The sequence below is a fragment of the Hemitrygon akajei genome, chromosome 3, assembly GCF_048418815.1.
Source record: "Hemitrygon akajei chromosome 3, sHemAka1.3, whole genome shotgun sequence".
In the NCBI taxonomy this organism is placed as follows: domain Eukaryota; kingdom Metazoa; phylum Chordata; class Chondrichthyes; order Myliobatiformes; family Dasyatidae; genus Hemitrygon; species Hemitrygon akajei.
Window position 1 is genome coordinate 35,804,532 of NC_133126.1, and position 17,529 is coordinate 35,822,060.

General features: G+C 38.9%; 1 protein-coding gene across 1 annotated transcript in view; it reads left to right on the forward strand.

Annotated features, from left to right (window-relative positions):
* The first annotated feature begins 269 nt into the window (after positions 1-269).
* The window catches only part of dhrs7 (dehydrogenase/reductase (SDR family) member 7), a 43,483-nt gene continuing 26,223 nt past the window's right edge, over positions 270-17,529 (forward strand). The window contains exons 1-4 of the mRNA XM_073039556.1: positions 270-321; positions 4,932-5,066; positions 15,513-15,665; positions 17,019-17,125. Coding sequence (XP_072895657.1) covers positions 4,943-5,066; positions 15,513-15,665; positions 17,019-17,125 — 384 coding nt within the window. The 5' untranslated portion in view covers positions 270-321; positions 4,932-4,942. The remainder of the gene's footprint in view (positions 322-4,931; positions 5,067-15,512; positions 15,666-17,018; positions 17,126-17,529) is intronic.

Genomic DNA, 17,529 nt, shown 5'->3' on the forward strand with positions numbered 1-17,529 from the left:
ATCTTATGGAGACAGAGACAGAGAGGCACTAAGGTAATGTTTCAAGTTGATGTATTTTAGCCACGGAAACATGAACGCTGAATTGCCTTCATAAATGCACATTTCTCCCACAAAAACAAAATAAAATGAGACATCATTACATATTGAGTAAATAGTGCTCAACTGTCTGCTCTCGCACAACACCAATGTTGTAAAGATTTAACCCTGGACGCACATCAATTTGCGAAAGTCAGCATCATCGGAGATTTGTATCCGGAAATGATGTAATCGCCGCGCACGTATATTTTCATCGAGCGACGACTGTCCGATTCAGTAATACAGGTAAATTAGATAATACTGAACTGCGTTAATTATCTTTCACATTTCCATAGCGATGATTCAGCTTTAAACGAGCGTCAGCTCCTTCCCTTAATCCTTTTCCGTGTCTTAAGCCGACTGGCACCTGCCTTTAACCCGCTTCTCTAATCAAGTTTTTAGCAGCCCTAATATCACCTAATGTGGTTTTGTTTCATGATCTATAAATAGGTTACTGGTTTTATTCTAGTATTTAAACAATGTTCCTACACCTCTGAAAGTGCTTCTTTATCAAAATTATCTCGTTTTATGATGGAAGGTTGTTGACCTGAAATATTAACGCTGGTTCTCTCTCCATCAGTGCAGCCTGATCTGATGAATATTTTATGATTATTTTCTGTTTTACTTTAGATTTCTAGCATCTCCATATTTTGGTTTTTGGATTGGATTACACAGTTCACATTTGCTGCAATGTATTTTAGCTTCAGTTACTCGTATCACAGTGCATATAAATATAAGGGTACCTTTTTAAGGACTGTTGATAATATAAAATCTGGTCCTGATATTTTTACAACAATATAACACAGGAACTATCCTTTTGACTGGTAATATATATGTTGCCTATGATGGTAATTTAAATTGCATGTAAGCAGTCTATATTCATTCATAATTTTCTGTTGAAGTGTCTGTCAAAATGCCTCTTAAACATTGGAGACACAGGATGCTGGATTTTGGAGCAGAAGAATTCAGCAGATTAATTTGCATTTGTGGAAGGAAAGGAATTATTGATGTTTTGAATCAAAACCCTTCATCAGGACTGAGTGGAGAAGCAAAATTGCCAGTATAAAAATGAAAAGGGGTGTGGTGAGAAAGGAATCTTAGAAGATTGGAGGACTGAAGAGAGGTTGTAAGAAGACTGGCAGGTTGTGCCAGGTAGTGGAGGGAGCTGGGGTGTATTTGGGATACCAGTGCTGGGCTTTGATAAGTAACACTTGGTGTTCCTGCTGAGCTTCCTCCAGCAGCTGTCTCCAGACTTCACACTCCCCTCTTCCCATCTTGCTCCATTTGCCTCTCCAAGTTTTATTTTCTTTCTTTGCCTGCCTTCATCAATTGCTCATCTGTCTCCCAGCTCCTTTGGTTACCCATGCTACGAATATTAAAGAATAAAAAAATTCTAAAACCACATGTGGTTTTATGATTATTGGCATTAGTAAAAACACAAAGTTTTTTTTTAAATCAGAAAGGGGCTCTCAAGAAATTAACAAGAGTAGGAAACATAGTCTGGATGGTTTGATATGTCCATTACTTAAAGATAAGTTACAGCTGTAATTTTTGTCCATCTGCATTCATTGATTAATCTGCTGAATTTTCAATGGAGTTGCATGAGGTGACTTCATAACATTCATCAATGCACTGGGGAGGCTATGTAAGTGACTGGTATACATACTGATGCCATCATTAAAGTAACATTCAGCCAAAGCTGAATTGTAATAGCTACTCATTTTGTAAAAGATTTATTTTTATGTAATCTTAAAGTATAACCCAGATATGGTAATAGACAATTCTTGAGGTAAATTATTGAGGAAATTGATTTGATAACTACTGTTTTCAACGTAGTAAACCAGGGGTCGGCAACCTTTTTGCCTCCGTGGGCCAGATAACATCTTAATGAGCGGATGGTGGGCCAGACAAATGCCATAAAAATGTGAAATATGAGAATTATCCATTTAAATACATCTAGTTGTGTTTTGCCTCAAATTAATGTATAATGCATGCTAGAAAATCATTTGTGCTTAACCAAGGATGCCAATTAGTAATCAAAGAACTTAGTTGCAATTTATTTCAATCAAGGCATCATTTGAATCTATTAAAAGGACACAATGAATCTTTAAACATAAAACGAATGAACATGATGCATTGAATGGTGGTAAATTAAGTATAATAAAAAAAGAAAATTTTAATGCAAACAGTCGATAAATCAATGTGAAACTTGATGCTGTTTGTTGCTTGAAAGCTTCTCAATATTGGGTGTCTTACTTGTTGATGCCTAGAGCAAGACATTATCCAGATGGGCATCAGTCAATCTTGTTTTCAAATGGTTCTTGGTGTGTTCCATTTTTGAAAATAATTGCTCACACAGGTAAGTGCTGCCTAACAATGATGCCATCTTTTTTGCATGGTCCCCTAAGTTAGGATACTTCCCACCTGGATGAATATATTTTCTGTAGAAGTCAAGCACTGACACATCTTCAGAATGAAATTTCGATCTCAGTATGTCGTCACATTACATCTCGATCAATTCCATTTGAAAAATTTCTGATGCAGTGTCAACTTTTTGAGACAATGCGTTTTGAGATTTTGTAGCTGGCACGGGTATTTCCTTCATTTTCACTGAACTTTCTTGGCAAAAAAATTATGCTTGTTTTCCGAAACTAGCCGTCATTCGCTCAACTTCATCCTTCCTTGCTTGCCCAGTAAACTTCTTAGAATTTCCACTATGACGGGTCTCGTAATGTCGCCTGATTTTTGCCACGTTATTCACAGCAACATTTTCTGGGCAAATGAGACAAACTGGTTTCCCAGCTTGCTCGATGAAGAAGTAATCTAGTGTCCAAGTGTCTTGGAAATTTCGGCACTCAGTGTCAACCTTCATGCATTTTGCATTCATTGCCATTGGAATTTTTTTTATTTTATTTCGAAACGCGAATTATTCAACAAATATCGTAGCACATGTAAATATCTAGATATTTGGTGTGGATTTCTTGTTAAAACACAGTGACGCTGTTTCTGTTTACAAATTTGAACGATCCCATCTGAAAACCTGTGAGTGCATGGGGAGTATCTAATGCATATTAATAAGGTAGTCTGCCTTCCCGTCATTCGTATATACCAGTGTTTGGTTTGGAACAAAACGGAACCGGGGGCCAGTGTAACAGGATGCCGTGCATGTGTGGTCGCGTGAAACACCCAGAATAAGGAAAAATCTCTCGCGGGCCGGATAAGCGTAAGTATCCCAATATTTGCTCGCGGGCCGGTCAAAATACCTTCGCGGCCCGGATCTGGCCCGCAAGTTGCCTACCTCTGATTTAGACCTTATGCTAAATTTCTATTGCACACATTGTGCAATTTGAGTAGTACGAAGAAGATCGTACTAAGGAATGACACTGTACTGGAGTTGCAACACAATGAAGCAGTGTTGGAACACAGGCATATTTCCGCTTTCTGCTGAAATGTTTGTCACTGCAGCCAGAACCCACAGGCTATCCACCAGGTAAATTTACAGAAGAATGTGTGAAAGGCAAACGTTTACCTTATTTAGGCTACTCTTGGCCGCCAATTTTGGATATTGGTATGGGAGATGCATTTCCTTAGATATGTTACAAGCGCACTGCTGAAGGAATCTGGATTAAGAAGAATTATGTACATAATTTGAATAATTAAAAAAATTATTTGATGAATCCTTTCAGCAATTATTTTTTTCCCTTTTCTAATCTAGGGAGGTTAAACCTGTGGTAATGTTCAAATTGACATATTGCCCAATTGTCTAATTAATTGATCACAGTCTTGACTGATTTTTCATAGTATAATTTGATGTTGCACAAGTAAGTTTATCCACTGGATAGTTTGGGAGTTCCAATATTTTTTTAAATCCCTGACCACATGAGTAGTACCAGAGGATTGGATGATGGCAAATGTTGTTTCATTGTTCAAATAGATAATAGGGATAATCCTGTGGAGTTATTGACCAGTGAACATTTCATCAGTGGTAGCAAACTACTGGAGTAGGGACAGGTTTTATGAGCACTTTTGAGAATCATAATCTGATTGGGGATAGTTAGCATGGCTTTGCAAGGGGCAGGTTGAGTCTAACTGAGTTTTTTGAGGAGGATACAAAACAAATTGATGAAGGTAGAGCAGTGGATGTGGATATTAGTAAGGTATTTAACAAAGCTCCCCATTTTAGGCTCCTCCAGAAAGTCATGATGCATGGGATCCATGGAAACTTGGCAGAAGGGATGTGGAGTTGGCAGAGGGCATTAATAGGTGGAACATATTCTGCATAGATTTTGTTAATTAATAGTGTTCTACAGATATCCATTCTGGAACCCTGCTCTTTGTGATTTTATAAATAACTTGGATAAGGAAATGGTGGAGTGGATTAGTAGGTTTGTAGATGAAACAAAGGTTGGAAGTGTTGATAGTGTAGAAGGTTGTCGTAGGTTACAACAAGATATAGACAAAATCAGAATTATGTTTATTATCACTATATGGTTATAGACGGAGCAGATTAAAAGTACAAATAGTAAAAATACATGCAAAGTATTGGACAAACCTTGCTTAAAAATACTGGATTGCTTTTCACTTTAAAGGATAAATCATCAACAGCTCTGAAAGCTTTTGGAACAATAGTCATTAAGTTCCAAACAGAAAAATGAGAAGAAAAAATGTTAGTAAATAGTTACATTTGCATTCCTGACATAAATCCTGAGTTTAAGAAACCCAAGTTAATTTATACATATTTGAGTTATCTGGTTTGTTAACACACTAACCTATCTTTTATTAACCGTACTTGTGAAAAACTAGAATTAAATTGAAAAATCATCCATTAAAGATTGGTTTAATCACTTTTTTTTCAGATATTAAAGCAATGGATCTCCTGTCGGCTGTGTGTTACTGTTTGGTGATTTATGTGATTATGCAATTTATTCGGTTCTTCAGAGCTGATGCAGATTTCACTTTGTTATGGGCTGAATATCTGGGAAGCAAACCAGGTAAAAACAACTTATTTCTCTTTTTCTTAAATTAATTAATCCAATCCACCAACAGAACATTTTTCAGATTTGATTGAACTGCATTTTTAATAATTTATACCAATTGCCTGCACCTTCATTGATAAACTTCACACTGTTGTTCCAGTTAAGTAAATTAAATGAATATACTGAGCAATAAAGATCATGAAGGTCCAAGTCTGAATGTTTGTTATTCTCAACTGGGATGAAACTTGAACAGCAGTGAGAAGAACTAGTACATCTTGAATAAGAGTTGTAAAAATTGGACAACCTTCTTGCTGTCAACATGTAGGCAAAAGGCATCTTTTATGCACATATAGCAATTGTACTGAATCTTCATGTTACATTTTCCAGCCTTTTCCCTTTTGCTTGTCAATTAATAGCATTAGTTACAAATCAGTCTTACTAGTCAGTCACATCTGCATCATCATCCCACTTAGTAAGACCTGCTAACTCCCAACCATTCAATAGAGTGGTATGCTATGTCTTTCTATCCAGAATCATGGAGTGTCCTAGCATAAATTTTATGTTAATGAGAAACTTAAAGGAAATTGGAATACTGTGGAACAAATCAAACCAGCAAATACTGGAAATAGTTGAAGGAAAAAAAAGTTGATGTTCAGACTCATAGAACACTACAGCACTGAAACAGGCCCTTTGGCCCATCTAGTCTGGGCTGAGCCATTAATCTGCCTAGTCCCATCAATTTGCACCCAGTTCGTAGTCCTCCATACCTTCTCATCCATGTGCCTATCCAAATTTCTCTTAATTGTTGAAATCAAATCATATCCACCACTTGTGCTGGCAGTTTGTTCCACACTCTCACCACCCTCTGAATGAATGAATGAATTGACTTTATTTCTTACATCCTTCACATACATGAGTAACAATTTCTATGTTCTTTTCCATCTTAAGGTGCCATGTGCAATCATAGTAATTAATAATAATTTATAATAAACAGAATGTAATAAAGAGTACACTCAAATCAGCGTGAGTTCATCAGTCTGATGGCCTGGTGGAAGAAGCTGTCCCAGAGCCTGTTGGTCCAAGCTTTTGTGCTGCGGTACCACTTTCCGGATGGTAGCAGCTGGAACAGTTTGTGGTTGCGGCGACTCAGGTCCCCAATGATCCTTCGGGCCCTTTTTACACACCTGTCTTTGTAAATGTCCTGAATAGTGGGAAGTTCACATCTACAGATGCACTGGGCTGTCCGCACCACTCTCTGCAGAGTCCTGTGATTAAGGGAGGTACAGTTCCCACACCAGGCAGTGATACAGCCAGTCAGGATGCTCTCAATTGTGCCCCTGTAGAAGGTTCTTAGGATGGTTCTTCGTCAACCATTTGAGGGGAAAGAAGCGCCGTTGTGCCTTTTTCACCAAACAGCTGGAGTGTACGTGAGGTCCTCGGTGATGTGGGTGCCAAGGAACTTGAAGCTGTTTACCCTCTCAACCCCAGATCCATTGATGTCAAGAGGGGTTAGCCCGTCTCCATTCTTCCTGTAATCCACAACCAGATCCTTTGTTTTTGCGACATTAAGGGAGAGGTTGTTTTCTTGACACCACTGTCAGAGAAATGACTTCTTCCCTGTAGGCCACCTCGTTATTGTTTGAGATAAGGCCAATCAATGTACTGTTTTGTTTTTTTTTTATAAACTTTTTTTATTGTTTTCAAATAGTTACAGAATAAATGTGTATGAAAAAAAAGTGTTACCCAGCCCCCCTCCCCTTAACCCCTCCCCCTTAACATCCCTATTAAAAAAAATAAGAAAGAAAAAAAAGGGGAATGCCTGGATGTTGGAAGATCCCCGCATGCCCACGGAGTTCTCATTTTTTAAAAAAAATATGTTAAAATTCTTTTTCTTTTTACTGGCCCATTAAGCCCATTAACATTAAAACTTAAAAAATTTAGTAGATTAGTCATTATTTTTTTTATTATATTACTCCAATCTATAATAATACCTAGTCTTTCCACTTTCGTGGTATCCTGGGAAATCTTTATAAAAATCTCCATGTTGCTATGTGTGTCCCCACCAATCATCCAGGCAAAAAGATAGAAAAAAATTAAAATATAAAGAAAAAGACCCAAAATACCCCCCTACTAATGTTGTGGAAAAAAAACACAACATTACCCCCCCTCTGCTGTACGGGTCATGGCAACCGCCATGATTACACACGTGAATCCCGCGGTAACCGATCCACAGCCTCCCAGCCTCCCCCCCGCAACATAAAAAAGTATATGTATAAGAAGAGAAAAAAAAAATACTATTCTCATTTAGTGTTTCTAAAATTTTGCTTTTCTCTTCTATAATATCCATAAATGTCCATCACTTCTGTTCCTTGGGTCTGTCTTCATCTTTAATCCATTACGTTTGGAAGCCTCTATGTGTAATTAGCGAATAGATGCAAGTTCTTGTACAAACTCCTCCGCTTTTCGATAATCGGAAAAAAAAAATTTTCCCTCCTCCAAAAAAATTATCAGTGTTGCTGGATGACGCATTGTAAATTTATAACCCTTTTCCCATAAGGCTTTTTCACTGGGTTAAATTCCTCCTTTCTCTTCAACAGGTTGTAACTTATATCCGGATAAAAAAGAACTGGTTTCCCTGCTATCATCAATGGCCCGTTTCTATTTTTGGCACTTTGGGCAGCGGCCTTCAGGATCTTTTCTTTGTTTTGGTATCGTAAGCATTTTATCAAAATTGATGGTGGGTTTTGATCAGCTCGAGGTCTTGACCTTAAAGATCTATGCGCCCTTTCAATCACAATTGGAGTTTCTCTTTCCATTTTCAATTTTTCAGGGATCCATTTTTGAAAAAAATTTATTGGATCTTCTCCTTCTATATCTTCTTTAAGTCCAACAATTTTAATATTATTTCGTCTACTGAGATTTTCAAGCTTATCAATTTTTTCCATAAATTGTTTTCTTTCTGATGTCCAAGCAGTATTTTCCCTTTCCATTTTGTCCATTCTTTCAACCATATCTTCCGTTGTAGTTTCCAAGTCCGTAATTCTTTTTTCCATTTTTTCCTGTCTCTTTGCCATTTTATCAAGCATAGTCTCCATATTGGTCATTTTTTTCCGAGTATTTTTTGATTATTTTTAATTACTTTTAATGTGTCTAATTTACGCATTATTTGCCTCAAAAGTCTTTTCTATATTTCTAGAAGGACTTTTATCTCCTTCTTCAGCTGATCCTTCCGAGAGATTTGACTCTCCCTCCGATTCGCTATCACTTTCAGTTGCAGTGGTAGCTGGGCTTTGTAGTTCTTGTTGCTCCCGTTTGCGCATGCTCCATCCTTCGCATTTGCGCAGCTCACGATGGTCTTTTCCTGTGGCCAATGTTGCCACAGTCTCCTGTTCCATATCGCCGGTGATATAATGTACCTGAGACCGCGGTTCCTCGGTAGGCGTGGGCCTTGTTCTTGTTCCAACTTGCGTAGTCTTCCCGGTATTAGTTTTCTTCATCTTCCTTCCTTGAGGCATAGCTTGACACAGTTCGGAGTCGTTTATAAGTAACTTTTAGAAAGTATTGACTAACTTTTCTTCATTTAAACATTAATTTATTAACTTTTAATCAATGTACTGTTGTCGGCCAATTTAATTAGCAGATTGGAGCTGTGGGTGGCAATACAGTCATGGGTATACAGAGAGTAAAGGAGGGGACTTAGTACACAGCCCTGAGGGGCTCCTGTATTGAAAGTCAGAGGGTTGGAGATGAGGGAACCCACTCTTACAATCTGCTGGCGATCTGACTGGAAGTCCAGGATCCAACTGCACAAGGCAGGGTCAAGGCCGAGGTCTCTGAGCTTCTTGTCGAGCCTGGATGGAACTATGGTGTTGAATGCTGAACTGTGGTTCAGGAACAGCATTCTCACATAAGCATCCTTCTTCTCCAGATGTGTAAGGACGGTGTGTAGAGCAGTGGCTATTGTGTCATCTGTTGATAGGTTGTGTCGGTAGGCGAATTGTAGGGGTCTAGTTTGGGTGGTAGCAAGCTGCAGATGTAGTCCTTGACCAGCCTCTCAAAGCATTTGCTTATTACTGAGTTGAGTGTGACAGGATGGTAGTCATTCAGTCATGTTACCTTGGTCTTTTTTGGTACAGGAAAAATGGTGGATAATTTGAAACAGGAGGGCACTCTACACTGGGAGAGGGAGAGATTAAAAATGTCAGTAAACACACCAGCCAGTCGTGCTGCACACATCCTGAGTACTCACCCTGGGATGCCGTCCGGTCCCGCAGCCTTGTGACTGTCCACTCGTTGAAAACATCTGCGTACCTCAGCCTCAGAGATGACCGGGTTGCAGGTTGTAGCGGTGGCTTTCCTCGGAGACTCAGAGTTAGCGACATCGAACCGAGCGTAAAAGCGATTGAGCTCATCTGGGAGAGAGGCCACGATGTTGGCGGCACCACAACATTTGGCTTTGAAGTCTGCGATGGTATGCAGCCCTCGCCACAAGTCACGTGAGCTATTCATTGTGAATCTTGACTCAGTCTTCTCCCTATATTGTTGTTTTGCAGCCGTGATAGCTTTGCGCAGAACAGAGCTGCTTTTCTTGAGCTCCAGTTGATCGCCAGCAATGTAAGCTCGATGTCGCGCTTTAAGTGCTGCTAGCATGGAACTATTAAGTGAAGTTCTCCTCATTTTCCCTTAAACATTTCACTTTTTAACCCATGACCTGTAGTTGTAGTTTTACCCAACCTCAGTAGAAAAAGCCTGCTTCCATTTATCCTGTCTATACCCCTCATAATTTTATATACCTGTATCAAATTTCCCCTCAGTCTTCTACACTCCAGGGAATAAGGTCCTAACCTATTCAACCTTTCTCTAAAGGTTGTAAATATCCTCTGCATGCTTTCAAAATTATCTAATCTTTCCTGTAGGTAAGAACACTACAAATTAGGCCTCACCATTAGTGTTGTATACAATTTCAACTTAACATCCCAATTCTTTTAGTCAATACATTGATTTATGAAGGTCAATCTGTGAAAAGTTTTCTTTATGACTCTACCTACTTGTGATGCCACTTTCAAGGAATTATGGATCTATATTCCAAGATCCCTTTGTTCTACCACACTCCTCACAGTGTACAGCCTACCCTAATGGCCTCCCCAAAGTACAATACCTCACACTTGTCTGCATTAAATTCCATCTGCCATTTTTCCAGCTAGTCCAGATCCCTTTGCAAGCTTTGATAGTCTTCCCTGCTATCCACTACATCCCCAATCTTGGTAACATTTGCACATTTGCTGATCAAATCTACTACATTATCATTCAGATTGTTGATATAGGTGACAAACAACAACAGATCTAGTACTGATCCCTGCTCACACCACTGATCACAGCCCTTCAGAGAGGCAACCTCTCTCTGACATCTCCCATGAAGCCAATGATTAATCAGTTTACTATCTCATCTTGAATGCCAGGAGACTGAACCATGGGATTCAAGGTTCTTTGGATTATTCTTCAACTTGTCTGCTGCAGCAACTTCTTGTCTTCTCTTAGGCCTCCTAATTTCCTTCATGAGCGTTCTTTTGCATTTCTTATACTTCAGGTACCTCATTTGTTCCTGTCTTCCATGCCATCTATGCACCTCCTCCTTTTTCTTAACCAGGGCTTCAACATCTCTTGAAAATAAAGGTTCCATAAACCCTGTTATCCTTTTATTCTTAAAGGAACATAGGAATCCTGGTCCCTTCAAATTCAAGTCTTCCCATTTCCAAGTACAGCTTTGCCAGAAAACAACCCATCCTGATCCACACTTGCCAGATCCTTTCTGATACAATCAAAATTGGCCTTTCTGCAATTTAGAATCTTAACCTGAGGACTGGACCTATCCTTTTACATAATTACTTTGAAACTAATTACATTAAGATCACAGATGCAGAATGTTCCCCTACACAAATGTCTGTCACCTGCCCTGTCGCATTTCTAATAGGAGATCAAATATCACACAATCTCTAGTTGGGATATCAGTGTACTGATTAAGGAAACTTTCCTGAACACATTGAACAAACTGTTTCCCATTCAGTCCTTTTACAGTATGGGAGTCTGTGTCAATATATGGAAAGTTAAAATAACCTTCTATCACAACCTTGTGTTTCTTGCAGCAGTCTTCAATTTCTCTACAAATTTGCCTCTTTAAGTCCTGCAGCTGTTGGGTGGTCTATAATATAATCCTATTCTCATTCCTCAGTTATACCCTTAAAGCCTCACTAGACGAGCTCTTCAGTCTGTCCCGATTGAACACTGCTGTGAAATTTTACTCAACTAGTAATGTCACCCTCCCCTTTCAATCCCCCCAACTCAATCACATCTAAAACAACGGAATCCTGAAACACTGAGCTGTCAGTCCTGTTTCTCCTACAACCAAGTCTCATTAATGACTACTATGTCATAATTCCCTGAGCTCACCTACCTTTCTTGCAATACTCCTTGCATTGAAATATTTGCAGCTCAGACATTGTTCCACCATGCTCAAGCCTTTTGATTTCTGACCTTGTATGTCGGCTTAACATCTTTCTCCACAACTACTCCATTGTCTGATCTGGCACTCTGGTTCCCATTACCCTGAAACTCTTGTCCAAACCTCCTCATGCAGCACTAGCAAGCCTTCCCACTAGGATATTAGTCTGTTCTGTACAGGCCCCACCTTCCTTGAGTCTGAAGACCTCCCACCTGCACCAACTCCGTAGCTACATGTTAAACTGTATGACCTTCTTGTTTCTGGCCTCGGTAGTAAGCGGCTTGGGTAGTAATCCTGAAATCTCAACCCTGAAGGTCCTTCCTTTAACTAAGCACCTAATTCCCTGAATTCACTTTGCAGAACTTTGTCACCCATCCTATCCATGCCATTGGTACTGATGTGGATGACAACCTCTGGCTGCTCACCCTCCCACTTACAAAGGCTGTGGACTCAATCTGAGATGGCCCTGACCCAGGCACCTGGGAGGCAATGAACCATTCAGGAATTTTGTTCTCATTCACATAGTCTCCTTTCTGTTTCTCTAACCAATGTCTCCCCTATCATATAGCTTGCTACTTCTCCTCCCTTTTCTTTTGAGCCACAAACAAAGACTCGGTGTCAGAGATCTCCTTGCTAAGGTTTCTCCCTCCCTCCAACAGTATCCAAAATGATATACTAATTATTGAGAGGAACAGTTTTGTGTTAATGACTTTGTAGATATGAAGAATGTCCACATCATCCGCTCTGTGATGAAAATTGTTGACTGTTGGAGAAACCTTGCTTAAAAAATACTGCTTTTTACTTTAAAAGATATATGATCTACAGATTTGAAAGCTTTTGCAAAAATAGACATAATTTCTGAACAGTGAATGAAAAGAAAAATAATGTAGCTTCGTAGCAAGGAAATCAACTGTGAATTTTTCACGAACCACAAAGAAAGATCTTTCCTGATAGCTTACTGATAACTACACAACTTGCAAGCTGCAGTAGCTGTAAAGTCTCTACAGTGCCAGTGCCACTACACTGAAATCACCAAAATTGGTAACTGTGAACAGACTTGTTTGCTTCTGCGTCATAAAGCATCAGATTTAGTTTGATAATAATGACTAGAAAATTCAGTAAAATAACTACAAACACAGGAACACATTCCTGGAGTGGGAACTTTATTACTCTTGTGGAAAAAATAGAAAATAAAGAAAGAAACTATTGTCAGGCATCTGAAATTCTAAATCCAACAGAACATTTCTTAACTAAAACCTTGAATCTGAGAGGCAACTTACAAAACAAAAGTGACGCTTCTAGATTAATTTGTCCTGTTAAGACCATGAATGGCCTGGGTAATCAATGCTTGCTAGAAGGAACTCCTTAACTGGAATTTTGTTTTTTGATGCTTGACTTGATCCCAAACCAAACTTGCCCGTCTGCCTCTGACTGGCAAGAAGTCAAAAAGACAAATAGAAAAACAAAAAAAAACTTTGTAGCAGATGGTACTATTTTAATTTTACTTTACCTTAGTTTTGAAACTTGGCAAAGAAATCTTCAGTCGCAACTGCATCTCCCAAGTGTGGATAAATAAAGAGACCAGATGCTTCAAAGGTGTGACCATTTTTTAAGGTGCTGACAAATCCAATTACAGAGGGGCCTGCCTGCTTTGGAATAAGCAATAACATTTCAAGCCTTCTTCACCCCCCCCCCCCCCCCATAGCTCGGTTTCCTTTGTGAATTGAAACTTCTGTGTACATTCCTTTTTGGACTAATCGAGATATACTGCCTGGATTTAGTCACATGGCTAGAAATCTTTTCAGGTGATGAACTGTTTTGAGAGTTTGGTGGTGAAACACATCAATGCCTCCTTAGAGGCAACTTGGATCCACTCCAATTTACCTACCATCACAACAGGTCCACAGCAAATGCCATTCACTAGTTCTTCACTCAACCCTAGGACACCTAGACAGCAAAGCCATAGGATGCTTTTTATTGATTGCAGCTTGACATTCAATACGATCATCCCCGCAAAACTAATTAATAAGCTTCAAGACCATGGCTTCAATACATGGAAAACCTACAGCACAATACAGACCCTTCAGCACACAAAGCTGTGCCAAACATGTCCTTACCTTAGAACTACCTAGGCTTACCCATAGCCCTCTATTTTCTAAGCTCCGTGTATCCATCCAGGGGTCTCTTAAAAGACCCCATCATTTCCGCCTCCACCACCACTGCCGGCAGCCCATTCCACGCACTCACCACTCTCTGCATAAAAAAACTTACCCCCGACACCTCCTCTGTACCTACTTCCAAGCACATTAAAACTATGCCCTCTCATGCTAGCCATACCTAGCACGAGGTTTGCTAAGATTCAGCATAACATTCTAAACCTTGAAATGTGGGATGGAGAGTATATTGACTTCAGCATCATGGCCTGGAATGGAAATGCCAATGCCCTTAAATGGAAAAATAGTGGATAGGGCCAGTCCATGATGGGTAAAGTCCTCCCCACCATTGAGCAGATCTACAATGAGCGCTGTCCCAGGGAAGAAGCATCCATCATCAAGGACCCCCACCAACCAGGCCATCCTCTCCTCCTGCTGCTGCCATCAGAAGGTACAGGAGTCTCAGGACTCTCACCACCAGGTTCAGGAACAGTTTTTACCCCTCATGCATCAGACTCTTGAACCAGTGAGATCACTGAACTAGTTCCCGCATCTCGGGACTCACTTTTAAGTACTCTTTATGTCATGTTCTTGATATTTATTGTTTGTTTATTTATTTTATATTTGCACAGTTTGTTGTCTTTTCTATATTGGTTGTTTGTCTGCCCTATTGGGTTCAGTCTTCCATTGATATTATAGCTGTCGGACATACTGAGCAAACGAACCCCAAGGTTGTATATTGTGACATATATGTACTTTGATAATAAATTAACTTTGGACTTTGAACTGTATGAGAATTTCCACTGAGCAGTAGGAATAGAAAAATGAGGCACTGCGAGACTAAAGCAGCCAATAAAATCATCAGAAATCATCTAAATATACTATAGACAATCTTATTTTTTTCAATAGATTTATATTTGGAGTTCTGTTTCCAGTATTGCTGAATGCTAAGTTTAACCCATTGTAAAAGAAGTATTTCAAATTGTTTGGAAGCCACAAGAAAGATAGTTATTTTCATTTGAGAAACACTGAAAGAACGCATTTGTAATGGTGTTTAGGGAAAAGAGGTAATTAAGATTAAAAGAGAAAAACACAAAAAGATGTCTATTATTGAATCAAACAGTGCAGAAACAGACTCTTTTGGCCCACTGAGTCCAAGTTGTCCATCAAGTATCTGTTTACACTAGTCACATTTTATTCTCCCTGCAGAGGTTGGGGCTACAATCTTTTCAATCCTCTCTGGCTACCGGAGTTGTGCCAGACGTCTGGAGAATAGCTATTGGTATTAAAAATGAGAAGAAGAGGTAAAACAAATAATTACAAACTAGTTGGTTTGACTCAGTGATGGACAAGTTGTGGAAACCATTCAGAGATTAAAATGTTCAGGGTTGTTTTCTCTGGAACAGAGAAAGCTAAAGGGAGCCTTTCAGTGTATTTAATGAGGGGCAGTAAGAAAGAAAAATTTCCCTCAGCAGAGTGATGAAGAGACAAAGGGCATAGATTTAAAATATTTAGTAAAATGATTAAAAGGGAGATGAGGAATTGTATTTTTTTGACAGACACAATGTGAGATTTCTTGTAGATTTTTTTTAAAACACTTATGTAAGCTGGCAGGGATTTTGATGACATATTTGAAAACTGGCAAAGATGGTGGAGACCTGATGTAATGGATTTCTCCCCAATTTTCCAATCAAGAACACACATTCAAGATCCGGGCTAGCTTGAGGCATGTAATTATTAATGCATGAAACATGTTAATAATTTGTTAATTGTTTTGAAATGTAATAGCATCAATTTAATTTCTGACAGAAACCAAACTCTGTAAGAAAGTTGTATGGATAACAGGAGCCTCGACTGGAATTGGAGAGGAGTTAGCATACCAACTTGCAAAATTAGGGGCTTCACTAGTACTCTCTTCAAGGAGAGAAGCTGAACTGCAACAAGTTAAACAAAACTGCCTTGGTAAGAAAAAGTGTTTTGAATAATGATTGATATAAATTAATGGAAGAACACTTGGAAAATTAAGTTGTAAATTAATGTAGTAATGTGTTTTGCCAGCAGCTCACTTAGCCGAATATTACTAGAAGGAAAAATACTGGAATCTATTAAGTGGTAATAGGCACTAAGCAAAATAATAATAAGATTAGACAAAGGGCATGGTTTTAATGAAGAAAAACCATGTTTGATAAATATGATGGAATTTTTGATATTTTAAGGTTAAACTAGATAAGTGTTATATTTTGACTTGTGGAAAGCCTATGATGAGGTATCATGCATGAGATTATTAAAAGGTCATAGTATATGGTATTGAGCTAAGATAACTGAAAAGACTGAAGATAATAGGGATAATGGGTCATTTCTAGATTACAGATGGTAACCAGTGTGCTGCCTCGTGGATTGTGTTCATAATCTGTAAAACTGATTTGAGTGAGGGGACCAGTGTAATCTATCCAGATCTTCTCATATGAAATGCAAGTGGGATGTGAGGAGAATGCAAAAAAGGCCTGGGGGGAGGGGGAAGATAGATATAGATATGCAAAGTGGAAGGACAAGGATATGCCAAATGAAGATGGGAAATATGAAGTCACCCAATTTGACGGGGGGGGGGGGGGAGGGCATGTATTTTTTAAATAGATTGATTTTAAAGAGATTGAAAGCTGCATGTGTTTAGGGTGCTCTTTATCTGAAGCACTGAGAACAAGCAATATACATTATTTTGGAGGTCTAGCAAGCATTCAGGGATCAAGTGGTACTTTGGCCTATTATATAATGCACTGTTGAGTATTACACATAGGTCTGGTCTACCCAAGGAGAATATGCTTGTAGTGGAGGTTATAACAAAGATTCACAAGATTAATCCTTTGGGTTTGTTCTCGGCTGAGAGATTAGGTGCACTCACTCAGGTTTAGAAAGATGAGAGGTGACAGAGCTCTATAGACTTAAAAAAAAGATATTAAGGGATCAAGAAAATAGCACTTAGGTGAAAGTGCAGCTTGAATGGTGGCATATGGATGACCAACCCCACCTATTTCTTGTGTTCTAATGTAAATAAAAAGTGTGCTGCTCTGAACACCACCCCAGCTATCCTCACTTCTTCCTCATCATCTTCCAGTTCAATTGAAAGATCAATGCATCAGGCTGCAAGTGACTGCAGATGCTGGAATCTGCAGCAACAATCTGCTGTGCTCCACTAGCATGATAAATTGAATTTCTTTCTGTCTTTCTGGGTTTGGCCTTATCTTTTAGATTTGTGGTTTATTACTTTATGATTGTTTTAATATTTTTATGTGACTATATATATGTTTCATTTTGTAGATTGTAGTGGATTACAAGAAGAGGATATTCTTGTTTTGTCACTAGACCTGAATGAATACAGTACCCATGAGGCTGCAACAAAAAGAGTTATCCAGCAATTTGGTAAAGTATGTTCCTTAATTATTATCTGTTATTAAATTATAGGGTTGTTATCCCTTCTTAAGTGATTCATAAAGAGTAGAATGGGAAATGTTTCTTTATTTTAAAAAGAAGTCCAATCTGACTGGAAAGTTACTTCAATGTCTAATGTATCATACACAAGTGCTATGGAGAGGAATAAAGAGCTTATGTGTTGGGCCAAGACCCTTCATCGAGACGTAAAAGGAAGCTAGAATAAGAAGGTGGGGAGGGGAAGGAGTACAAGCTAGAAGGTGAGGAAGAAAGTAGGTGGATGGGGGAAGGTAGATGAAGTGAGAAGCTGGGAGGTGATGGGTGGAAAAGGTAAAGGGCTGAAGAAAAAAGAATCTGATAGGAAAGGAGACTATTTTATTGAATTGGAAAGAAATTAATC